The 26,667-nt window shown below is 43.2% G+C and overlaps 1 protein-coding gene across 1 annotated transcript in view; it reads left to right on the top strand.

Annotated features, from left to right (window-relative positions):
* Positions 1-26,667, top strand: part of LOC111157220 (KIAA1210 ortholog) — a 67,333-nt gene that overhangs the window by 30,919 nt on the left and 9,747 nt on the right. Inside the window, exons 5-9 of the mRNA XM_022518512.1 lie at positions 3,718-3,844; positions 4,166-4,303; positions 7,792-7,947; positions 22,363-22,560; positions 25,325-25,433. Coding sequence (XP_022374220.1) covers positions 3,718-3,844; positions 4,166-4,303; positions 7,792-7,947; positions 22,363-22,560; positions 25,325-25,433 — 728 coding nt within the window. The remainder of the gene's footprint in view (positions 1-3,717; positions 3,845-4,165; positions 4,304-7,791; positions 7,948-22,362; positions 22,561-25,324; positions 25,434-26,667) is intronic.

Here is a 26,667-nt window from a genome sequence, read left to right as displayed (position 1 = left end):
ATATGAAATTTCAAACAATTATTTTATCTAATTTAAAAACATTTCCACCCCTCCATAAAAGAAATCGTGGACCCATTAGCAGTCAGCCTCCATTCTTCCCTATCCCCATTTCAGCCCAAGGTGATCACTTATCTAGTTTCTGTCTCTCTCAATTTGTTTATTCTGGATACTTCCTATAAATGGTATCATACAGTATGTGGTCTTTTGTGACTGGCTTGTTTCCCTAAGCATGTTTTTGTTTTCCAAGGTCATCCAGGTGGTAGCATGAGTCCAATAGATAATTTCTTCATACTGCTGAATAGTATTCCAGAGTATGAATACACCACGTTTTATCTGTTCATCAGATGATAGATACTTAGGTGTTTCTATCCTTTGGCTATTATGGAGAATGCTGCTATGAACATCTGTGTACAAGTTTTTGGATGGATATATGTTTTTATTTCTCTTGGGTATACACCTAGGAGTGTATTGGGTCATATGGTAATTAAAGGTTTAAGTTTTTGAAGAACCATTAAATGGTTTTTCTAAATGCCTGCCCCATTTTACATTTCCACCAGTAGTGCATGGGGGTTCCCGTTTCTCCCCAACCTTGCCAACACTTGTTACTGAGTTTTTGTTTCTAGCCATTCTGATGGGTCTAAAGGAGCATCTCATTATGTTTTGGATTTATATTTCCTGATTGGCTAATGAATGGTCGATCATCTTTTCATATGCTTGTTGGCTATCTGTATATCTTCTCTAGAGAAATATCTATTGAGATCCTTCACCCATTTAAAAAATTAGGTCATTTATCTTTTTTATTATTGAATTGTAAGAGTTCCTCGTGTATTCTAAATATGAATCCTTTATCAAATAAATAATCTGCAAGGTCTCCTGGGTGGCTCAGTCAGTTAAGCATCTGCCTTCAGCTCAGGTCATGATCCCAGGGTCCTGGGATTGGGTCCCACATTGGGCTTCCTGATTGGAGGGGGGAGTCTGCTCCTCCCTTTCCCTCTGCCCCTCCTCCCTCTATTCGTGTTCTCTCTCTCTCACTCACTCTCTCTCTCTCTCTCTCTGAAATACATAAATAAATAATCTTTTTAAAAAGATATACAATCTGAAAAGATCCCCCCCCTTTATGTGTGTTGTCCTTTCACTTTCTTGCTAGTATCCTTCAAAGCTTAATTCTGATCGAATCCATTTATTTGTTTTTTTCTTCAATTGCTTAAGCTTTTGGAGTCATAGTCTAAGAATCCATTGCCAAATTCAGGTCAGGAAGATATACCCCCCCCCAATATTTTCTTCTCAGAGTTTTAACTCTTTTATTTAAGTCTTTGATCCATCTTGAGTTTGTGTTTATATACGGTATGAGATAGGATCTAACTTCTCCCTCCTATATGTATATATCCAGTTTTCTCAGCAACATTTGTTGAAAAAACTCTTCTTTCCCCATTGAACAGTCTTGGCACCCTTTTTGCAAATCAATTAACCATAGATGAATGAGTTGATTTCTGGACTCTTAGTTCTATTCCATTCATCTATATATCTATCCTCATGTCAGTACCACACTGTCTTGATTATGGCAGCTTTGTATTAAGTTTTGAAATTGGCAAGTGTGAGTTTTCCAACTTTGTTCTTCTTCTTCAAGATTGTTTTATCAGTTTGTAGCCCCTTGCATTTCACTATGAATTTAAAGATCATCCTGGTCCACTTCTGCCAAAGAAAATTAAAAAGGCAGCTGGAATTTTAATAATAATCGCATTAAATCTGTAGATCAGTTTGTGGACTGTTGCCATCTTGACAAGATTGAGTCTTTCGAGCCTTGAGCATAGGTTGCTTTTTCGTTTACTTAGGTTTTCTTCTTTAATTTTCTTTCATGAGTGTTTTAGAGTGCTCAGAGTATAATTTTTACACACTTTTCATTAAATTTGTTCCTAAGCATTTTATTCTTCTTGATGTTATTTGTAAAGGTTGAAAATTGGAAGTGTTTTTGTAATTTCATTTCCAGGTTCTTCATTGCCAGCATATAGAAAGACAATCAATTGTTGTATATTGGTTTTTTATCCTCCAACTTTGCTGAACTCATTTTTTAGTTCTAGTAGTTTTTATTGGATTTCTTAGGAGTTTTATACACAAGATTGTGTCATCTATGATTGGAGATAATTTCACTTCTTCCTGTCCAATATGGATGCCTTTTATTTAATTTTCTTACCTAATTGCCCTGGCTAGAACCCCCAGTGTTGAATTGAAGTGGCAACAGCAGACACCTCGTCTTCTTTCTTCCTGCTCTGAGGGAGAAAACATTCAGTGTTTCATCATTAAGCATGACATTAACTGAGAGTTTCTCACAGATGTCCTCTGTCAAGGTTGAGTGTATTTATCATAAGTGTGTTTATTATGTATTTGGATTTTACAGATGCTTTTTCTGTATCTATTGAAATCACTACATGGTTTTCGTTTTTATTCTGTTGATATAGTGTATTGCGTTGATTTTTACATATTAAGATAACATTACATTTCTTGCAAGTTCTGCTTGGTTAATAGTGTATAATTCTTTATGTTGCTGGATTCAGATTATTAGTATTTTATTGAAGATTCTTACATCTATTTCGTAAGAAGTATTAGTCTGTAGTTTCCTTTTCTTGAGATGTCTTTTGGTTGAAATTTTTAACAGGTAAAATACATTCCCACATTCCTAAAGGAGTCTTTCGTGCCTTCAGCTTTTCATTTGTTTCTAACTTTTCCCTGATTTGCCTTAGCACTTAACTGTCATCAACCTGGCTTAATTCCCAGTCAGAAGGTATTTCCTTCTGGGTTTAGCAAGCTGGGGTGGGGGGGTTGGGGGGATGGGTGCCTAAGATGGCTTTGAAAATGAGACAGAACCCTTGTGCGAAAGAGGAAAGTATCTAGTGAATGAGAGTCTCCAGTATCTGGGCAGATGTTTGGTATTTTAAATAAAAACAAAACCACTAGAGAGAAATTTGGGTGTGAAAGATATTTTATGACTCTTACCTTAATAACAGAAAGACTTAGGGTCTTCCCTCCCATTCCACTTCCATTCCATTCCTGTTGTCACTATTGTACACTTGAAATGAGTGAATTGTATGGTATGTAAACCATAACTCAAAACTATTATATAAAGAAGCTATGTGTTGATAATTTAAAAAATCAAAATTATACAGAATTACATAAAGTAGGAAATTAAGGTTCCTCCCCCTGCCCCTAGTGCCATTCCCCAGAGGGAACTGCCACTAATTATTTGGTGGCTATCTATGAACATAAACTACATATGTATGTAATATACATATATGTGCACACACATATATTATATATATAATATATATACACATATATATATAATTTATTTAATTATTTGTTTATTTGAGCGAGATAGAGAGAGCACACACAAGTGGGGGGAGGGACAGAGGGAGAAGTAGACTCCCCGCTGAGCAGGGAGCCCGATGCGGGGCTGGATCCCAGGACCCCAGGACCATGCCTGAGCCAAAGGCAGATGCTTAACTGACTGAACCACCCAGGTGCCCTTGGTTATATATATTAAATGAGACCATACTAGTCCTTATTTTTTCACTTAATATCTCATGGAAAACCTCTGTCAGCCCATGTGCCTCCTTTCCTCCTTTCTGAGGTGTCTGGTATGTCATGCTATGGGTATACCCGTGTCTTCAGTTCCTACGGCCCTTGGGCTGCTCTTATGAGACCTTTTTCCTTCCTGTTCAGGGCCAAGAGCAGCATGGGCAGCAAAGCCCTGTCCCATGACAGCATCTTCATGTTGGATCCTGAGCCTGAAATATCAGTGCATAGAATCTGCCCCTCTCCAGAGCGCCAGAGAGGCAGACCTCGACAGGTAACCATGAACTCAAGCATCAGTGCCTGATTAGACCCCTCCTCTTTCATCCTCCCCACCCCCCATCCCAACTGCCAAAAAACAAAGAGTGGGGAATTTGGCCTTGCTCCCCAGCTGATTCTACCCTACAGGGCTACCATAAAGAAGGGAGAATGTAGAAATACACAATGTGTTGACCTAGGGCCCAGCACAAGGCATTAGCTGGCATTACCATATTCACTAGACATGCCCCAAGAATGAGCTAAGTTTTAGGATGGTGACATCCCACTGTTGGTTAATGTGCAAGCATTCCAACCACCATGTTCTTTCGTTCTTCTACAGAGATCTCAAGCTTCCAGAACTCTGCCTAGATCTGGGACTAGTGATGTGCATGGAGGTGTTTCTGGACTTATGTTTGGAGCTGTGCCACGATATGTGCCCAGAAGTGGAATCTGGATTGGGGGCTCCAAGGTCGCTGAGGTAATAGAGTGGAATTGTGCCAAGTATGACAGCCGAGTGGGACAGACCTATGCTTGAATCCTCGCTCTGCTACTTACTGGCTCTGTGATCTTGGGCTGGTTGCTTAACCTCTCTGAGCCTTCCTTTCCCCACCAACAGTGGGTATAATATTAATATATACCTCAGACTGTTGCTTGTGAGGATAGAAAAAAACTCAGAGAGGTTAAAGAAATTGCTCAATCTTCCCCAGAGTAAATGGTAGACCTGGAAATCTGACCCAGATGTGTTGACCTCAAAACCCAGTCTTCCCAATATCCCAGGCTTTAAGATATTCCATTTCTTTGTGCCTGCCTCAACAGGGAGAAGGGTCTATGCTTAGAACTGTCTCACCTCTGGATAACCCTAACCATTGCTCAGACCCTTATGGAGCTCTAATCTAGAAATCTCGCAGCAGGGAGCAGGAAGCATTGCCAGGGAGAAAACCCTAAGCAGCTCCCTTCCTCCTTCTCTCAGCTTGTGGGCAGGATGATACCCAGATATCCCTGAGTAACTGAGAAGGCCACACAAGCGGGGGAGACCCTTTTCCATTGAGGAGCTGATTAGTTTGCATTTGGCAAAAGGTAACTGGGGCTTATTCGTGACATGTCTGTAAGACCCCCTATCTCTCACTCTGGTCTATACTGCATGTGAAAGTTCCACGGGCTACATTATCCATGGAGGGTCAACAAGCAAATGCTGAGATGGTCACCAATGGGACCGATCTTATGGCTATAAGGCAGCCCCTAGGTCAGCAGACTGTGGTCCTCTCGCACTACAACAGGAAAAGTCACTTCCAGTCCTTGGTTTTGAACATGAGGACCAGCTTTTGCTTGTCTCCATAGCGACACTCCCTTGCCACATGACCAAATGCTAGAGGGTTATTTCTCGCCTGCAGAAAGGGAAAGCCTGTGTCCTGGAAGCCTCCTGCTTACCCTCTTCTCTTAGTCCCAGCCACAGAGAGACTCTCATAGCAGAGACATGCCATTGCTCTAGAAAGATGATTTGGGGGTAAGTGGGGGGATGAAGATTAAAGGTAAAGATTCTGGGCACATTTCCTCTCACAACGAAGAGGGGGCTAAGGAAAGTCACAACAGCCCAAAGACAAGTTTTCTTAAATGGCTGGTTTGGGCCCAGTTCTCACATCTTTGGCCTTTTCCATAGTCCCTCTTCTGAGAAACAGGGCTGAAGACAGGGTAGGGTGTCAATGGAACCCAAGCCAGCCACCGCCAGATCGACCTTTGCATGGGAGACTTCCCTTAAGTGCCAAGGTCACAACCCTAAATGATATGGTGGTTGATAGCATCAAGTCGAGAGTCCTGACCGCCCCCCCATCCCAGTGCCGCACAGACACTGAGCAAGTATGGAAATGGCCAATGTCTGGGGTTCTCGAAGGGGCAGGATCCATAATGGATTATGTGACTTTCTGAGCAGCTGGAAGATTGTGGGAGAGGAAATTCCAGCATATCATTCTGTTAGAAATACCAAGGCTGAGCTGTGTTTTATTCCCTACCAGATTTTCACCTGCTGTTTTATCTGAAGTGTTAGGAATGTGGGTGCCTAGATGACCCTCCGAGACGTTGCATGTTCTTTTTGTTTGAGAACAAATAGATAAGAAGTACTGGCAGGTTGTGAACACCTTCTTGTGGAATCAAATTGAATTGAGTAATTTAAGAGACTGCAAAGGTTGCAAAGCAGTCTTCTTACTGCTCACAGAACTGACGCTCCCTCTGCAGCCCTTCTTAAGGAAGGAGGCACACCCTCTCTTCTGGTTGTTGCCTTTAAAGTCCTTGAGTATGGGACATCCCCCCCCTTCCTGGCTCTTACAGTCAGGAGACAGGAGTGTGCAGGGCTTAAGAACATGGGCTTCACAGGCAAGCAGACCTTTCAGACACTTGCTAGGCCAGCGGGGAAATTAGGGCCAGTCATGTCATCTCTCAGACCTGATCTTCCCCATCTGGAAAGAGCAGGTGTTTCAAAGAATCGTCGCAAGGTTTGCATGATATGCATCTATGAAGGGCACCCCCTGGCTGGCAGGGAGAAAGATCTCAAACCAATTACCTAAAAACCTAACCCTTCACCCGAAGGAATGGGAAAGAGAAGAGCAAACAAAACCCAAAGCTAGCAAAAGGAAGGAAAAATACAGATTAAAGCAGAGTAAAGCCCTCAGTAAAAGTGAGTTGTCATTATCGTTATTAGAATTGGGCTTGGCACTGGTGAAGCTCCAAGACTTCTTCTCAAGAGTCCCCAGTGGGGCCTGGTGGTGATAAGGGGGCACTTTAGACACTAGCCAGGAGTGATCCAGGGGCAGAACCTTGGACAAACCCTCCTCGGGGCCTCTTGTCTTTGACTTTGAGAGTTTGAAACTCATCTGTCCTGAGCAGGAGACAGAAAAAAGCATGTCAGCACCAAGACAAGAAAGATTTTGTTTTGTTCATTGCTATAGGCCCAATGCTTAGTTAGAATGGAGTATGGCCCACTGTAGATGCTTAACAGTATTTGTTAAAGATCAAATCAGAGATTTGGATCCACATCCAAATGACCATGGCAGAGGCCAGCACGTCAGCTTCAAGTGTATCATGAGGTTCAAATTGGAATGAACTAAATTAGTGTGCTGAAGTCCAAGGGAAACCCAAATGATCCATTTTAGCCCCTTAGGACAACTAGGAAAGTAGTTCAAAGCAAGGCTAGTTCTGTAGATTTTCTAATAATTCCAGAAGATCGATCTTGACAGGATTAAGATAAACAGCCAACAGAGTCAAGATCTGATCCAGGCAATTCCTGGAATGATAGGAGCAAGGATTATAGTTTGGATGCCAAGCCTAGATCTTAACCCCAAAACTCAACCTCCATAAGAACCAGACTTCTGAAGACAGGGACAAAATGAAAACAAAGATCAGACTCAAAGAAGATTTATAGTTAGCAACACAGAGAGAGAGAACACCAGAATTCTGTTTTTTTTTTTTTTTAAGATTTTATTTATTTTTTTATTTGACAGAGATCACAAGTAGGCAGAGAGGCAGGCAGAGAGAGAGAGAGAGAGAGAGAGAAGAAGGAGGAGGAGGAGGAGGAGGAGGAGGAGAAGGAAGCAGGCTCCCTGCAGAGCAAGAGAGCCTGACTTGGGGCTCGATCCCAGGACCCTGGGATCATGACCTGAGCTGAAGGCAGAGGCTTTAACCCACTGAGCCACCTAGGTGCCCCCAGAATTCTGGTTTTGATCAAACAAGCAGTTCGAAGTTTCTGTCTTTGGGGATTAGCAAAAGTGTGCTGCAGCCCAGAGAGTGACTCAAGCCTATTGGTCTTTGGTCTACACAGGTCAAAAAGTGAGGACAGAGGGGAAGGAGATTCTTTCCATGGCTTGTTTTTCATGTTGGGGTCTTGGTACTTCAACCATTGAGCAACAATAGAACACCAGTAATTTGAAGGAAAGCACACAAGTTCTAACATTTTCCTTCTACTCTCCTCCTTCCCAGCTCCCCTCACTGCACCGACGCCACTCAAGCAGCAGTCCCCCTCTGATCCGATCTCACACAACCTCTGCTGACTTTGAAGAAACCTCTGTTGATGAGGAGTCACCTAAGATCCCACAGAGGAAAGATTTACCAATCAAGATTATGTCAATGAGGAAGGTGAGTGTTAGCCACATTCTAAGTGGTAGGTTTGGTTGGGGGATCCAGGTCAGAAGCATAATCCCTTTTGCTCTCTTCTGCTGTGGCTTAGCACTAGGGGGCCACTTGAGGAAGGAGCTGCCATTTTTGACTTCTGATTTGCATGGTGATTTACATTTTCTGTCCAATTTTACAAATGAAATAATCAGCACTTTGGTTTATAAGCAATGGAAGACAGTATTTCAGAAAACAATAATAGTTTGCAGATGTTTTCAGTTCTTTTGAGAAGAAAACAATGGAGATTTTTGTGGAAGTAAAGCCTCTATGTTTTCGAATGCCAGAATCTCAAAGGTTGGGGCACGTAGTATTGTTTGGTAGACACGCACCTATAAGAAAAAGCATTCGACATGTACATTTCATACATCTAGGTTGGTCAACCAAATAATATCCATCAACAATTGAAAAATTAATAGATGGTGCCCATATCAATACTTCCATTCTCAAACTAATGTGTGGTTAATTTAATTGGTTGTTGCTGAACTTGAGAAGACTTTTAAAGATTTTATCTATCTATCTATCTATCTATCTATCTATCTATCTATCTATTTATCTATCTATCTATGAGAGAGAGAGCAGAAGGGCAGAGCGGGAGGGAGCTGGACAAGCAGACCCTATGCGGAGCCCAACCCGGGGCTCGATCCCACGACCCTGAGATCATGAACCAAGCTGAAACCAAGTCAGAGGCTCAACCAACGGAACCACCAGGCATCCCAAACTTGAAAGGACTTTTAACGTGAAGTAGAGTTTAGAACAATCAACCTTGGGAATTGATAGGTAATTAATTGATAATAAAGATCATTGGTCAGTTAGCACAAAACTGCTTTGATGCTACAAGATCCTATGGAATGAAGTAACCTTTTTTAGATGTGTCAACAAGAAGAAAAAACAATCAAGTTAGGAACAAAGTTAAAGCACAGGCAGGTGGTAGGGGGATATGGATGCTCACTGATTTATGGACTTAGACTATATGTATTTTCTGTAGAATACCGCTAAATCAGACAAATTAGTCTGATTTGGTAGAAGGATTGAATTAAGATAACATTTTCACTGTGATAAAATAAACATAACAAAACTTATCATGGTACACTATACAATTCAGTGGCATTAAGTTCATTTACTACGCTGTGCAACCATCACCACTATCTAGTTCCCGAATGGTTTTGGTTCCCCCAGACAGAAGCCCCCTATGTATCATTCCTCTCTCCTCTCAGCCCCTGGCAACCACCAATCTGCTTTCTGCCTCTGGATTTGCCCATTCTGGATACTTCATAGAAATGTAATCACACAGGGCCTCCAGGGTGGCTCAGGGGGTTAAAGCCTCTGCCTTCAGCTCTGGTCATGGTCCCAGAGTCCTGGGATCGAGCCCCACATCTGGCTTTCTGCTCAGCAGGGAACCTGCTTCCCCCTCTCTCTCCGCCTGCCTCTCTGCCTACTTGTGATCTCTGTCTGTCAAATAAATAAATAAAATCTTTAAAAAAAAGAAATGAGATCACACAGTATATGGCCTTTTGCATATGGCCTCTTTTCCTTAGTACAAAGTTTTTGAGGTTTTTGAGGTTGTATTACCATGTTGTAGTACTTCAATCATTTTTGTGACTGAATAACTCTCCATTGTATGGATATACCGTGTTTTGTTGAGCTCTTCATCAACTGATGAACATTTGGGTCCCATCTCCCTATTGGTTATTATGAATAATGCTCTCCGAAGGTTCATATACGAGTTTTTGTTTGAACACTTGTTTTCAAGTCTTTTGTGTGCATACCTGGGAGCAGAATTGCTGGATGGGATGGTAATTCTATATTTATCTTTTTGAGAAACCACCAAACTGTTTTCCCCAGCAGCTACACCACTTTATATTCCCCCCTGCTTAGGCGTAAGGGTTCCAATATCTGCAAAAGTTGCCCAATGCTTGTTATTTTCCACTTAAAAAAGTCATTCTTGTGACTGTGAAGTGGTATCTCATTGTGGTCTTGATTAGCGTTTCTCTAGTGGCTGACAATGTTAAGCATCTTTTCATGTATTTATTGTCCATTTGCATATCTTTCTTTGGAGAAAGGTCTATTCAAGGCCTATGCCCATTTTTAATTGTGTTGCTTGTTTTTTTTCATTGTTGAATTATGAGTCCTGTACGTATTCTGGATACTAGACCCTTTTCAGATATATGATTTGCAAATATTTCCTCCATTCTGTAAGTTGTCTTTTAATTCTCTCAAAAGAATAACATTTTAAAAAATAGTTTAATTTTGATGAAGTCAATTTATTGACTTTTTTTTCTCTTGGTACTTGTACTTCTCGTGTCATGTCAAAGAGATCATTGCCCAATCTAAGATCATGAAGATTTACCCTTATGTTTTCTTCTAAGAGTTTTACCTCTTATATTTAAGTCTTTGATCTATTTTGAGTCCTTTTTAATATATGGTGTGAGAGAGGGTCTAACTTCATTCTTTTGCACATGGCTATCCAGTTGTCCCAGCACCATTTGTTGAACAGAGTATTATTTCCTCCATTTAATGTTCTTAGCACGCTTACTGCAAATCAGTTAACCACAGAAGAATGGATTTATTTTTAGACTTTCAATTCTATTCTAATGATCTGTATGTCTCTGCTTATGCCAGTACTACTCTGTCTTGATTACTGTAGCTTTGTAGTAAGGTTCAAAATCAGGAAGTGAGAATTCTCCTATTCTGTTCCTTTCCTTTTTTTTTTTTAAGATAGTTTAGGCTTTTTGGGGTCTCTTGCAATTCCATATCAATTTTACAATAAGTTTTTCCATATCTTCTAAAGTTCACATTGGGAGGGGCACCAGTGATTCAGTGGGTTAAGTGTCTGACTTCAGCTCAGGTCATGATCTCAGATCCTGGGATTGAGCCTCACATTTGGTTCCATGCTCAGTGGGGAGTCTGCTTCTCCCTCTGCCCCTCCCCCAGCTTGTGTGCATGCTCTCTCTCTCTCTCTCTCTCAGATAGGTAAATAATATCTTAAATTTTTTTAAAAGCATATTGGGATTTTGACTGGGATTGCATTGAATTTTGAGGTCACTTTGGGGAGTATCACCATCTTAACATCAAGTCTTCCAACTCATGAACATGTGATGACTGTTCATTTATTTAGGTCTTTAATTTCTTTTGGTGATGTTTTGTAGTTTATATGTACAAGTCTCACACCTCTTTGGTTAAACATATTTCCAAGTATTTTTTTTAAGATTTTATTTACTTACTTGAGAGAGAGAGAGAGAATGAGAGAGAGAGAGTATGAGAGGGGAGAGGGTCGGAGGGAGAAGCAGACTCCTCACTGAGCAGGGAGCCTGATGTGGGACTTGATCCTGGGACTCCAGGATCATGACCTGAGCCTACAGCAGTCGCTTAATGAACTGAGCCACCCAGGCACCCTAAGTATTTTTTCTGGATGATTTTGTAAGTGGAAGTGTTTTCTTAATTACCTTTTTAGATTGCTCATGCATAGTGATTTTTGTGTGTTGATCCTGTATCTTTTAATTTTGATTAATTCTATTAGCTCTCCTAGATTTATGGGGATTCTTTAGAATTTTATTTTTTGTTAACATTTTAATTTCTTCTCTTCATATTTTGCCTCTTTTATTGACTTCTCTCTATAAATTCACTTGGTATTTTCTCTGCTTTTATGAGAATGCAAAATCTGTCTGGGATTTTTTCCCCCCAAACATTGTAATTTTCAGTTCTAGGATTTTCTATTTGGTTCCTTTTTTTAAAAGATTTTATTTATTTATTCATGAGAGACAGAGAGAGAGAGAAGCAGAGGGAGAAGCAGGGTCTCCACTGAGCAGGGAGCCTGAGGCAGGACTCGATCCCAGGACCCCGGGATCATGACCTGAGCCAAAGGCAGATGCTTAACCATCTGAGTCACCCAGGCACCCTCTATTTGGTTCTTTTTTTTTATAGTTTCCATTTCTCTTTGAAACTCCCCACCTGACTATTATAATTATATTAACTGTAACTATATATACATATATAATTTTTTACATATGAGATCGTGTCATTTGTAGATATAGTTTTACTTCTTCCTTTCCAATTTGCATGGTTTTGTTTCTTTTCCTTACCTAATTGGCTAGAACTTCCAGTAGAATGTTGAATAAAAGTGGTAAGAGCAAAAAAAAAAAAAAATGCTAAGAGCAAACGTCCTTGTCTTATTCTTGATCTTGGGAAAGATTTCACTGTTTCACCATTGAGTATGATCTTAGCTATGCATTTTTCACATATGTTCTCTATCCCTAGTTTGTTAGGTGTTTTTGGCATGAAAAGGTTTTAGATTTTGTCATATGTTTTTTGGTATCCATTGGGATGATCATGTTATTTTTTTCCTTCATTTTATTAATATGGTATATTACATTGAGTGATTTTCATATGCAAACCTCTTTGCAATCCTGGGATAAATCCCAACTGGCATGCTATACAATTGACTTAATAGGCTGGTGGATTTGGTTTGCTGGCATTTTTGCATGTGTTTTTATGAGGGATATAAGTCTATAGTGTGCTTTTCTTGTGATACCTTTATCTGGCTTTGAAATCATGGCAATGCTGGCCTCACAGAACTGGAGTATTATCTCTTCCATTGTTTTTGAAATATTTGTTTCAACTGGTGTGAATTGGTGTGAATTATTGGTGTGGATTGGTGTGAATTATTCCTTAAAAGTTTGGTAGAATTCACCAGTGAGGCCATCTGGTCCAGGTCTTTTTTGTTTTGGGAAGTTTTGATTACTGATTCATTCTCTTAACCTGTTATAGATGAATTCAAATTTTCTTTCTTCTTGGGTCAATTTTGATAAATTGGGTGTGTCTAAGAATGTATCCCTTCCCCTAGGCTATCTAACTTGTTGATATACAATTATGTATAGTATTGTCTTATAATTCTTATTTCTTTAAGGTCACTAGTGATTGTCTCTTTTCACTTCTGATTTTAGTAATTTGTGACTTCTCTTTTTTTAACATAGTAAATCTAGCTAAAGATTAGTCAATTTTGTTTTACTTTTCAAGGAACCCACTTTTGGTTTCATTGATTTTTCTCTATTGTTTCTCTATTCCCTTTTACGTTATCTCTGCCTCTAATCTTTATTATTTCTTTCCCTTTGCTAGCTTTGGGTTTAGTCTTCTCTTCTCCTCCTAGTTCCTTACAGTGGAGAGTTAGGTTATTGATTTGTGAACTTTCTTCTTTGTTAATATGGGCATGTATAGCTATACATTTCCAAGAACTGTTTTTACTGTATTACACACATTTCTTTATGTTGTTTTAGTTTTCATTCGTGTGAAAGTATTTTCTAACTTTCCTTTTGATTTCTTCTTTGAGCCATTGGTTACTTATGGCTCTGTTGTTCAATTTCCACCTATTTGTGAATTTTCTGGCTTTCCTTATGTTTTCTGGTTTCAATGCATTGTAGTTAGAGAAGATGTTTTATATGATTTCCATCTTTTAAAATTTATTAAAATTTTATAATTTTATTATAATTCTATATAATTATAATATATAATAATTTTATAAAATTTTATAATTAAAAATTACTAAGACTTATTTTGTGGCCTCACATCTGGTCTATCCAGAAGAATGTTCCATGTGTACTTCAGAATAATATGCGTTATGCTCTTGCTGTATGGAATGTTCTATATATATCTGTTAGGTTTACTTGGTTTATAGTATTCTTTCAAGTCCTCTATTTCCTTATTGATCTTCTGTCTAGTTGTTTATTTACTATTGCAAATGGGATACTGAAGTCTGTAACTACTGTTGTAGAACTATTTTTCCTTTCAATTCTGTCCATTTTTCTTCATGTATTTGGGGGAGCCTGTTGTTTGGGGTGTACATGTTTATGATTGTTCTAGCTTCCTGATGAATTGACCCTTTTATCAGTGTATCCAATCTATCTTGATCTCCTATAACAATTTTGAAGTTAAAGTCTATCTTGTCTGATATTGGTGTAGCCACCTGGCTCTTTTGGTTACTATTTGCTTAGAATATCTTTTATCATCCTTTCACTTTCAACTTATTTGTGTCTTTAGATTTAAAGTGAGTCTCTTATATATGCATATAAAGAAATCATATTTCTTAAATTCATCTTTTAAATTTTTGTCTTTTGATTTGAGGGTTAATTTATTTACATTCATAGTAATTGCTAATAAAGAACCGCTTACTGCTGCCATTTTGTTCTTTTTCCCCTGTGTATCTTATATCTTCTTTTGTTCCTCAGCTCCTCCACTGCTACCTTCTTTTGGATTTAATTGCTTTGTCTTAGGGTACCCATTTTCTTTTTTTTTTTTTTAAGATTTTGCTTATTTATTTGAGAGACAAAGAGAGCCCAAGCAGGGGGAGGGGCAGAGGCAGAGGGCGAGGGAGAAGCAGGTGCCCCACCAAACAGGGAGCCCAATGTTGGGCTCCGTCTCAGGACCGCGAGATCATGACCTAAGCTGAGGGCAAACACTTAATGGACTGAGCCACCCAGGTGCCCCAGTGCACCCTTCTTATTTTCATTCCCTTATTTCCTTCTTCTTATATTTTTAAATTCTTTTCTTTAAAAGCGCATAACATTTGAAGACATAGGGTTTTCTCTTTCCGGAATTTGAGTAGCCTATGTATTTTTAGGTCAAAAACAGAGTTAAATTATTTATAGTCAACATTTCCAAGCCTCAGTCTAAACATTTGCCCTACTTGAATGGAACCAACTTTCTTTCTTTTTACATTTTTTATTAACATATAATGTTTTATTAGCCCCAGAGGTACAGGTCTGTGAATCGCCAGGCTTACACATTTCACAGCACTCACCATAGCACATACCCTCCCCAATGTCCATAACCCAACCACCCTCTCCCTACCCTCCTCCCCCCAGCAACCCTCAGTTTGTTTGGTGAGATTAAGAGTCTCTTATGGTTGGTCTCCCTCCTGATCCCATCTTGTTTCATTTTTTCCTTCCCTACCCCCCCACACCCTCCACTCTGCCTCTCAAATTCCACATATCAGTGAGATCATATGATAATTATCTTTCTCTGATTGACTTATTTCGCTCAGCATAATACCCTCTAGTTCCATCCATGTCATTGCAAAGGCAAGATTTCATTTCTTTTGATGGCTGCATAGTATTCTAGTGTGTGTGTGTATATATATATACACACACACACCACTTCTTCTTTATCCATTCATCTGTTGATGGACATCTAGGTTCTTTCCATAGTTTCACTATTGTGGACATTGCTGCTATTAACATTCCGGTGCACGTGCCCCTTCGGATCACTACATTTGTATCTTTAAGGTAAATACCCAGTAGTGCTATTGCTGGGTCGTAGGGTAGCTCTATTTCCAACTTTTTGAGGAAACCTCATGCTGTTTTCCAGAGTGGTGTAACCAACTTTCTATTAATAAATCCAAGTATTCAGTTTGCTTGCAATAGGTTACATGTTGGGCTGCCAGGCAGAAAGTCTATTCCTGGGTGGTATGGTCAAACCCCTCCCACCCCAGGTACGAGCGTTTCTCAGCTTTCTCCACCATGCTCCCTGGTTCATTTGTTCATCATGGTGAACACGAGGGGGCAAGTGGTAGCAACAGCAGCAACAGTGGCATTCCGAGAAGCAACTGTAATCAGTATCCCAACCAGATGTGCTGGCCCAGATGCTAGTCTAAGCTTCCCATAAATTATGACCACCAAGTAGTCTATCTTCAGAGGCTTTCCCACAAACCCAGCTCCAACTGCCTTCTCGCTGAGGATCAACTAGGGAGCTAGGCGGAAAACCACATCAAGTACCGACGTCAGACTGAAAGATACCTGAGTCTCTGGGTGGGTGCGCCGAGCGGGGGCAGGCTGCTGAGGGCGTGGGGGGAGGGTGTCTTTCCAAGCTGCCCATTTTATTTTCCCCTCTAAGCTGCTGCCCCCTGCTGGTGGCAGGAGGAAACACGTTCTCTTTCAAGAACTCCTAAGACCTGTAATAATTAAAATGGCAAAAAATAGCGATAAAGAGAGAATTTTAAAAGGACACAGAAGACCTTTTACCCTAGGATCGCTTTTTCTTTCAAACTCCTGGGGGCAGAATAGGAAGGATTGCCGGAAACCTTGCTGTCTCCGCCTCTTCCTTCCCCATTTCCCTGAGTGAAGAGTTGAGTATTTTTCCCCCTTTGCGTTTTGGTTGAGCAAAACTTGCTATTTCTTCCCTGAGTGATCTTCCTCTGGGGGCGTCCCAGGCCTCTGTCCCAGTTCAAGGGCTTCAGTTCTCCGAGTACAGGCAAGACAGGTCTTGAGGATGAACAGGTGTCCCTGCGGAGCGTGTGTGCCCTGACGGGCCACCGTGACACTGCTCGACCTCAGCTTTTCCTGCATAGAGAGACGCGAAAGCCCAGGGCTCCCGCAGTAGGCAGTCTACCTTAGCAGGGCCTGGCTCATCCACCCCACCGGCCATCTTTAGCCCACCCTTGGACCAGAGGATCCTCCTACTTAGCCCTTCCCCCACCCCTCCCACTTTCCCAACCCAACTCCTCTTCCTCTGTATTCCCTAATGAGCAGGTCGAATATTTTGCTTCAATAGTGTTCTTCATGGGGAAAAATAGTTGTGTGGAAAAGAAGGCATGCACACGCAACCCAATCAGTTTTCACTCTTGTGAAAGGGATGTATCAGCTACTTAGTGCTTAAAATTTGAGCTGATTGAACTCCTGGGCCCATAGGGTTCTCCTGCAGGACAAATGTCACTTTTGAACATGGTAGGGGTTAAGCAGCTCCTAGTTAGGGGCGCCTGGGTGGCTCAGTGGGTTAAAGCCTCAGGATCCTGGGATCGAGCCCCGCATCGGGCTCTCTGCTCAGCAGGGAGCCTGCTTCCTCCTCTCCCTCTGCCTGCCTCTCAGCCTACTTGTGATCTCTGTCCATCAAATAAAAAATTTTTTAAATCTTTAAAAAAATTAAAAAAAAAAAAACAGCTCCTAGTTAGCCTGTCGTATTGGCTGCTGAAGAGTTCTTTTAGATGGCTGTAAGGCTGCCTCCTTGTCAGGTCTCTTTCTTTATTCCGGGCGGCCTACTCCATAATTCACCTTTGTTATCTACAGATCGGTCTCTGATACAACAAAGGAGAGCACAGTGCCCCCCTCACCACTGTTGTGTAGAAATTCATAGCTTACAAAGTGATTTTGTATCTATAGGTGCATTTGATGGTCTCAGGAACTCTGTAAGATAGATGGGAAAAGATTGCATTATTCTTGTTTTAGGAGAAAAAAAAAAGGTTCAGAGAGATGAAATGACTTTGGCCAAGGTTACAAGGCCAACCAGAGAGAGAGAGAGCTGGGATTCAAATCCAGGAGTCTTGCCTAAATTCACAGGACTTTTCACAAAACCGTGTAGACTCTAGCAGCTTTCTAAATTTGTACAACTAACACCCACGACAGCAATAGCCGCTCACACTTACTGAGACTTTCTTCTGTGAAAGGCAGTTCCCTTGGATTGTTGAATTCCATCCTTCCAACAGCACACTGAATTATTATCATCCCTCTCAGAGACATAGAAATATGTTGTAGAGACATAGAAACGGAGGCTCAAAGAGGTCAGGTAACTTGTCCCAGGTCAAAGGGCTAATAAATGGCATGACTAAGACCTCAAATTCAGGCCTATTCATTTCCAAAGTTCATGTTCTTCCTTCTCCATGCTAGTTAAGAAACTGAGACAGGCAGAGAGCGGGGGCTGCAGGGAATATGTGGAAGTCCACCTCCCAGAACTTTCTAGTTGGCAAAAATCATGACTACAACAAGTTTTATGAAACAGAGATTCTGAATGAAGCAACAGTTGCACAGGAATTCTCAGGAATGAGCACAGAAGCCCCATGACACACCTGGGAAATGAAAATCCCAATGGCCAATATCGGGTCTCATACCCTGTGTCAGTAGTCTTGGTAGAGAAGATTCCCACTGAGAACCACTGTTCCCACCAAGAGCTGCCGCTCCTTCTGGAGAGCTTTCAATGGATACTTGCCTTTCCAGCCTTTGGCTGAATGACTCACACAGAACACAGCTCTCCAATGTCCCAGTATCAAAACCTCCCTGGCAGTCTCAGAGGGAGCTTTTCCCCAGGATGACAGTTTTGGGGGCCCAATGGATGATGAAATCTGGGCCTAAATAGCCAGCAGTTCACGCCCTTATGTAAGATGTAACCATGGGGGCTCTCCTTTGTTCTGAGAATCGGCCAAAGTGCTCTCTAGCCTCCCTCAAGTGTTTCTTATCAACAGTTAAAAGAAAAGGGGGAGACCCTAGCATTATACAACAGATAAAGAAACCATCAAAAGGGTGGATTATTGACTGAACTATTTTGCACCAGGTCTAGAAACTTGACAGAAGGGAAAAGGGGGAACTGAAATGTGTTTTAATTTTCCGAAGAGCAGCCCTTATCTGAACTAATACAAAGGGGTATCTGGCACCACTACCAACCAATGCTGAAGGATCCCTTCCTCTGGCCCAAGGCCTGACCCAGCCTCCTTCCCCAGGAAGATTCTGGGTTAGTAGAGGCCAGGCCTGGCACCTCTCCCGGATGTTGAGGCAAAAGGAGCTCATTGAACTCCAGCTGTTAGTCCGAAGCTGTCTGTGCTAACTCCCCTCTAAAACCCAGGAGAAAGAATGAAAACATCTTGTCCTTCCTTAATAAAATGCGCACCGGGTAGAGAGTGGGTGTGTTAGCTCTCAGAGTACAGGGAGAGAGGCCAGAGGTTGCATGAGGGGAAGGAAAAGTGGAGAAAGGAGTCCCATTTCCTTCACTTGACTTCTTGCAGAAACCTGCCAAGAAGGGATTAGGCTTGCTTTTCCTGGGTAGCTCATAAAATCCTCTGGTTGGCTCCTGTGGTGACTCTTCTAGGTTTCTCTTAACCAATATAGCTGAAGGAAAAGGTAGGGCCTCAGGAAAGGGCCCCACTTCCCAGAGGGAATCCAGATATGGATGGTTCCTGTTCTGAGGCAACTGGTGGGGTTATTTAGGATTTTGCTGTGCTTCTGTTTGAAAATGAGAGCCTTTCTCATCACACCAGAGAATGAGGAGTGAGTCACAACCCAAAAGACTCACTTGGAGAGGCCCAGGGAGCCACCGTCAGGCCCCTCCCCTGACAGGCTTATTCATCAGGTCTCTACGTGTCCTTTAAAACACATTTTTTTCAACACTCTCTCCAGATGATTCTGATGCTGGTTGTTAGGGGAATCCCAGACCATACTTTCAGAACCACTGTCCAGAGTTCCAGACAGTTTATTTGAATCATTTATTTAATGAACTGCTTATTCAATTCACTTCTGAGGTTCAGGGAAATTGTAAAATATACACGTACTCTATTACCCATACGACATACTCTGACCTCAATAATAGAGATCCTCTTAGGGCTGTTTCGAATCCTGTGCCTGAGCTGGGGTGCCATAGTCCAGTGGGAAGAATGCTTGATGGCTTTGCTCTCTTGATTTTAGCCCCGTTTCAAAGATAGTTGTGGGTCTGTGTTTAGAGCTAATACCCAGAGATTCCTTAACGAGAGTCATTCAAGCACGGGGAGACTAGAGCCTATTTTTAAGTTTGACGGACGCTTGGCATAGGCTGTGGCTGCAAACAGCTAAGCTCTGTCTTGCACACACTCAGTCTACCATTGGCCAGAAGTTTGCTGAGCCTGATTTCTTTGTTTTGCTATAAAGTGAGTTTCCCTAAACAGTGCTTTTGTCTATAGTGTTTACCCGACAAGGTTTAGGTTGCCAACCAAAGTGAAAAGATTTTTAAATTCAATGTATCTTTGCTTACTGTCTAGGCATCATAAGTTCATCTTCATGGAAAGCCAGTTGCCCCGGGGTCCCTTTAGGGTTTCTGGAGCCACAGACCTCTTTGACTCTTTCCATTTACCTTTGGGTGGAGCTAGGGAGGTTTCAGGAAGAGTAAAATGATAACAGAGAACCGAAGAGATTTCTCTGGCAATTTCTCAGACAGGCAACATCTGGTGGAAGCTTTTAACATAATCAATTCACCGGTTCTGCAAACATTTATTGAGCAACTACTATGTACCAGCACATTTCTAGGTGTTAGGGATCCTGTAGTAAATAAAACAAATGGAAACCCTTCTTCATGGAGTTTATAGTTGTCATGGGGGATATGGACAATAAACAAGAAAAATAAGCAAAATACACAGTATATTAGTGATCAAAGTGCCGAAGGAAGACTTGTCAGGGTGAAGGGATAAAGTTTTGACTGGGTTAGCCAGGGAAGGGATCGGCAAGAAGAAGAAGATGGCTTGTGTATGGAGACCTGAAGGAAGTGAGAGAGGAAGCAGCATGAACGAGGAGGGAAGAACATGCCTGGCAGAAGGAACAGCAAGTGAGGATGCCCCGAGGGAAGGGCATGCATGCCATGTTTGAGGCACAGCAAACCAGCAGTGTGTCTGCAACAGAAAGTCACAGGAGACACAGGCACAGAGACAACAGGGAGACAGATCATGGGAGGTTAGTAGGAGTATAACGTTGTCATCCAGTCCCCAAATACCAGAACTGTGCGACCCTCCTGCCCCGAAGCATGAGCACCTTTTGGAACCACAAAACAAGAGACCTTACTCTGTACACTAAGTATTCAATGAACAATTCCTCCAGATAACACAAATATACAGTGCCCAGAAGAGGTATTCTCTAAATTCATGGATGAGAGTTGCATGAAGAAGTTAGAACAGGCCTGGGGGCCACTCCTAATTTTGCATGACTCATCCCACCAAAAATAACTAGCATTCCTTCCCCTTTCCCTAGAATCCCAAACAGAGAAGGGACCTGGATCTCTCACTGGCCCCATTAGCACCATGTTGTGCCTCAGGCTTTGGAATCCCAGGCCATAAACAAACCACAGTTGGGGAGCTCCTGGGTGGCTCAGTGGGTTAAGCCTCTGCCTTCGGCCCAGGTCATGATCTCAGGGTCCTGGGATCGAGCCCCGCATCGGGCTCTCTGCTCAGCGGGGAGCCTGCTTCCTCCTCTCTCTCTGCCTGCCTCTCTGCCTACTTGTGGTCTCTCTCTCTCTCTCTCTCTCTCTCTGTCCAACAAAAGTAAATTAAAAAAAAAAAAAGAGAACCACAGTTGGAACCAAGATAGTAGCTGAGGTTATCACCTGAAAGTGGTGGGGAATTGAAGAGAGAGTTCAAAGCTGCAAATGCCACAGGTGACCCGTTGGTGTTGTGGAAAGCTAGAATGAGCTAGTAAGTAAACAGAGATGGAGATTGTGTCCACATGCTAATCTACATCCTTCGCCATTGCTGTCCAGGAGAGAGATGATTTATCACTTGGCCTTTGAGGAGGCTCTCCTGACACCAATATTGGGAGCTGCTCACGAGTGGGATGTGTTCTGGGGTGTGTCTTGGAGGTCTAGAGAGTGCTATGTCAAGATACCCAGAGGGGACCAGTTTGAAGCTCCTACAGAGGAACTGAACTGGGAGCCCTGGGACCACACAGTTTGGAGAGGTGGAGGCCAGCCATAATGAGGACAAGGTGACGGGCTTCCTCCCCACCTCCTTGGAGATGGGGGCACACACTCCTCAGGGTCCTCCCGTCAGCCTGGCGTGCTTCAAGAGTAACCGGAAATAAAGGTAGCTTTTTAAAAAGATCCCATTAGCCAACATATAGTACATCATTACTTTCGGATGTAGTGTTCAATAATTCATCAGTTGCCCATCACACCCAGTGCTTGTCACATGCACATGCGGATTACGCACAAGCCCTCTTCCGGCCTTATTTTCTCCCCTCCACTCAGCCCTCCTGTGGAGAAACCCCACAGCCCTGATGGATTTTCCTGACCCACACTGTGCCTCTCACCCCAGCAGGACCCTCCAGTTAATCAGAAGGACATAGGGGACAAGAGAAAACGCAAATCCTTTGCCTTTATAAACTCCATTAAGTGGTTGATTTCCTGTCCTGAGGGCAAAGGGGAGCCCCCGAGTCCTTTCTAAGCAGGGGAGCAACCTGGATTTCCTCTTTCTCGTTTTTCACCTATAAGGAACCCAGCAGAAGTGTGCACTTTGCCTCTAAGGAGCCCATGGACTAGAAGGGTCAATATTGCTGGAGGACAAGGGACAGTAGTTCATGAAGGATTTCTTCTTTATTTAATTTTTTGCAACTTTTTATTTATGTGTTTGTCAGAGAGAGCGAGTGTACACAAGCAGGAGGAGCAGCAGGCAGAGGGAGAAGCAGGCCCCCAGCCGAGCAAGGAGCCCGGTGCAGGGCTCCATGCCAGGACCCTGGGATCATAATTTGCACCGAAGGTAGCCGCTTCACCGACTGAGCCACCCGGGCGCCCCAAGGATTTCTTCTGTAGGAGCCCTTCAGCCAGAGAAGTTCCCAGCTTTTGGGACCAGTGGTAGCATAGGGAGTTGACCCGTTCCTTTTCTCCCCCTCTCTCCAGAGCTCCTTTGAGCCCTCACCAGGACCCACCCACTCACAGTGCATGAGCGCGTATGCCATGATTGCCTCTCCCAGCTGCACTCACCTGCCCGTGAGTCTCAGCAGCTCAGCCAGCACCTGCTTGGACTCCTCAGCAGCTCGACACAAGATGGCCTTAAACCCCCGGAAACACAAGAAGAGAAAGAATCCTCAAGCCACTGTAAGTCCTTCAAGAGGCCTGGGGATAAGCTCCCATATAATAAGAGATGAGTTCCGACCTTCCCGAACTGTTGCTAGGGGAGTGGTATGGTTTGAGGAATCCAGGCCCTAAGTCAGGACCGTGAAGTCAAGGGCACTGTCCCGAGCTTGATACCGACCTCCCACCCCTCCCTGGGGAGGTGAGCAAACTTGTGTCTAGTGGGGGGGATGTCCTCTCCATGTGGAACTTACACATAAGGGACTGAAGAAAGCAGAAGCAGGGACCTGAACCCCAGGAACTGCTTCTGGGCTTAGCATCTGGAAATCCACTACACCCTCCTCCTGGAGGATATTCACCCGTGGTCCAGAAGCCTGTTGGTCTACCCCCAGAGATCTCTCAGTGTCTCGTAGATGTCCCCAAGTTATGTCACGTGATTTCCTAGCCACCAGAGCTGCGTTGAGGCAGGCCAGTTATGTTAAAAACATGGCCACCAGACTGGGAGATCTGACAACAGAGCGATGGGACCATTGATAGCAGAGAAAGAGGGCAGAAATGGTTTGGGAGCAGAGGGTTCCAGAACCTTCAGTAAAGCCCACCTCAGTAAATCCCTCAGGGCCACACCTTATCACAGTCCAATGTGATAGATCGTGTTCATTACTTATCCAAGTTATCAAGAAACGTTTACCCGTGTTTCTTGATACCTGTTTAAGAAGAGAGGGAAGTAACGTCTTTGGGAAAGATTTTTAGCAAAAGGTAAAACGTTGGTGTTTAATTTTAATTTACTGAAGATGTCAGTGTTTAAAAAGATGGGTCAGTTAGCTGCAAGTTTCACTTGGGTCAAACACCCAATTCCTCAGTGACTCTGGGCTATAAGTTAAGGGATGTATTCAGAGCTGGAAGACACTAAAAGGTCTTCCTATGTGGGAGTTTATTCCCAGGCCTCTTGAAGGATTTACAACCCTTTTATAGGGAAGGACATTAAAGCACAAATAGTTGACAAAGGTCACACACCCTGATGGTAACAGATCTGGGGCCAGAACCCAGTCTTGACTTCCAACCCCGTACTCTCTTCACCCCACCATGTTGCATCGAGCTCAGACACTTCAATTTAGCTTTAAAAAGACAGCAAGGGGAGGCCTCCATGGCTCGGTCCGTTAAGCGTCCGACTCTCGATTTTGGCTCACGTTCAGATCTTGGGGTCACGGGATTGAGCCCCACGTCGGGCTCTGCGCTCAGTAAGAAGTCTGTTTGAGGTACTCTCCCTCTCCCTCTGCCCCTTCCCCCACTTGTGTGCTCTCTCTCTCTAAAAAACAAACCAAAAGAAGTCTTTAAAAAAGAGAGAGAACAAAATATGAGTTAAAGAACAGTCAGCAGGACAGCAGATCCAGGGTGCCCTCTGGTGGCTCCGAGAGGATCTCCTTGGTCGGTTGTCAAGCAGAAGGTGGCCCATTACTAAACACTAAACCCTATATATGCGTTTTCACCCGGAGGCCTCACCACAAACCTGGGAGATGGCAAATGTTGTCTAAAGGAAAGGTAGTATGAGCCTCTGACTCTCTTCTTCTACATAGCGTAATCAAAAAAAGGTCCGGGCAGACCACCTGGGTGGCTCAGTCCATGAAGCATCTGCTTTCGGCTCAGATCATGAGCTCAGGGTCCCCAGATCGAGCCCTGCATCGGGCTCCCTGCTCAGCGGGGAGTCTGCTTCTCCGTCTCCCTTTGCCCCTCCCCCTGCTCATTCTTTCTCTCCATATATATCTCTCTTCGTCTCAAATGAATAAATAATAATCTTTTTTGAAAAAGAAGAAGAAAAGGCCTGGGCATCCCTCTCTCAGAAGGTCAGGACATCTTCCATGTGACTCCCCCAAGACATGGCTGAATGTAAAAGGGTCTAGGACCATGTTTGACACGAAGGCCACTGTCATTTGCTCCTTGCTTTAGAGTTTCTCAGGTTCCCCCCACCCCTAATTTTCAGGTGTGGGCATAGAGATTTAGCGAACAACCTGGCCAAGCTCACGTGGTGAGTGAACACAGGAGCAGAGATTGGAACCCAGGGCTGCCTCACCTCATTCACTCAAGAACGAATCCCTCCGTGCTGAGTGAGTCTGCACAGGCACCGTGAGTGCGAGCAGAAGGTGTAGGACATTAGTCTTCAGAGGCACGTCACAGAGGCTTACACGTAGCAGTGTCCGGCCGCTGTCCAGGGCAGCTTTGCTCTGACATTTCCAAAGCTGCCCCGTAATCATCCGTAAACCTTGTTTATATGAAACCAACTTCAACCCTCTCAGCGGAAGGGCCGAACCCTTCGTCATTTTCTCTCTCCTTTCCCAGCGAAACCCCAGCCCTCTTCCTTCTCTGGAGCTGGAGAGACATACTTCATGCTTTCACTAAATTCCCTGAAAAGAAGCCAAATGGGTTTTGAGTTTGGCTCCCAGATCCGCCGAAACGAATTTGGGAATTCCGGTGTTGCCACCAGTAGGACTGCCGTCGGGCTTGTGTGGTTCAGCGGATTTTGGGCTGTTTCTGCCAACCCCTCAGAGATCAGAAGCTTCCATTCTGGGCGAATCACTCCCAATGGGTAAAATGATCACTTCCAGTAGGTAATATGATTGGCAAGGGGATGGATGCCACTGGAAATCATTTCTGTGGTTAACGGTGTGGTTGTGTTCCCAGCAGAGCCCTTTGGAGATCAAGGACTTCTTTTCCTGAGGTCAACCTCTTCGGCAGCCACGCAGGGGTGGGTGGGAAGCACTTCCGTCTGAAGCTCTTTCTTTCCCTCTTTCAGGGGAAAGCAAAGCAAGAGGAGCCCATCCTTCTAGTGGCTTCTGGAGAAGAGAAGAGTACAACCAAGCCAAGAGAAGCGGACAAATGGAAACCGAGAAGAGACGGTGCAGGTTAGCGCACACTTACCCCCATTTGGAAAGGTGTATTGCGCACACTCCGTGACAGGCTCTGTGGAATGAGATTTACTAGGCTGCTGTCTGTCCCTGGCCCTTAGAGAGCTTTCGGTTTAAGATGCATGTCAAAGGGGGTCTGGGTTCCTCCAGCTAAACTGCCCGACTCTTACCGTTGCCACTGGTGTGGGATTAAGGTAAAAGATGATGCCTGGATCACTCTTTTATCTAAACGAATTTGCAACCAGAGAGATGTGCTGTGCTTGCTTATTTGTTTGTAAGCTTGTCTAATCCTCTCTAAGGCTAAGGTATATCTGAGGCAACCAGTGATTTCCCCCCCTTCCATATCCCTTGAGCTCCAGAACCAGAGACTAATAACAGAATTAGCTCAAAACTAGTTTTTTTAAAAAAGATTTTATTTATTTATTTGGCAGAGATCACAAGTAGGCAGAGAGGCAGAGACGCAGGCAGAGAGAGAGGGGGAAGCAGGCTCCCCTCTGAGCAGAGAGCCTGATGCGGGGCTTGATCCCAGGACCTTGAGATCATGACCTGAGCCGAAGGCAGAGGCTTAACCCACTGAGCCACCCAGGTGCCCCTCAAAACTAGTTTTTTTTTAAGGTTGCTGTTCTCTTCCAGTAGAGAGAAAAAGGTTTTGTGAAGAGTGAGACCAGTTCCCCTATCCATAGGCAAAGAGGGCTCCGGCAGCTGTAGACAGAGGTCCTTGGCAGCAAACACCTGCCAAATCCCCCAAGCCACACAAAGCACTGGAGCAAAAAATCTGTGTGTGTGTGTGTCTGTGTGTTTGTGTGTGTGTGTGTCTGTATAGGGATAGTGGTTCCCGTTGACAGCAACCTAATTTCAGGTGATACTTGATAAAACAAAATTCCAATTCCACAATTGGAATTCCACAAGTTGAAGAGTTCTTTCCTATTTTTTGCTACAAAGGATTTTACACGTGGGTTCAAAAAAAAAAAAGGGATATCCCTAAATTTGTTTTTCCATGAAAACTAACAAAACCACCAAACTGTCCTGAAACATATGCACACACATACAGAGAAGAAATGGAAGTAAAAGTTAAATTTACTTTCTTTTTCATCTTTTTCTCTTATTTATTTTTAATAATTGTCCCTTTTACACCCAGAGGATAGAACCCATTCGGTGTCCTTGGGTTCAAAAATCGTGTTTCACACCTAACGGTGGCCCAGACCATTGATTGGTGGTTGATGAGATGACC

The sequence above is a fragment of the Enhydra lutris genome, unplaced genomic scaffold (genome assembly GCF_002288905.1).
Source record: "Enhydra lutris kenyoni isolate GAN:26980312 unplaced genomic scaffold, ASM228890v2 scaffoldscaffold53, whole genome shotgun sequence".
Lineage (NCBI taxonomy): Eukaryota > Metazoa > Chordata > Mammalia > Carnivora > Mustelidae > Enhydra > Enhydra lutris.
The sequence above is the reverse complement of the archived record's forward strand: the minus strand, read 5'-3'. Positions and strand labels throughout refer to the sequence as shown.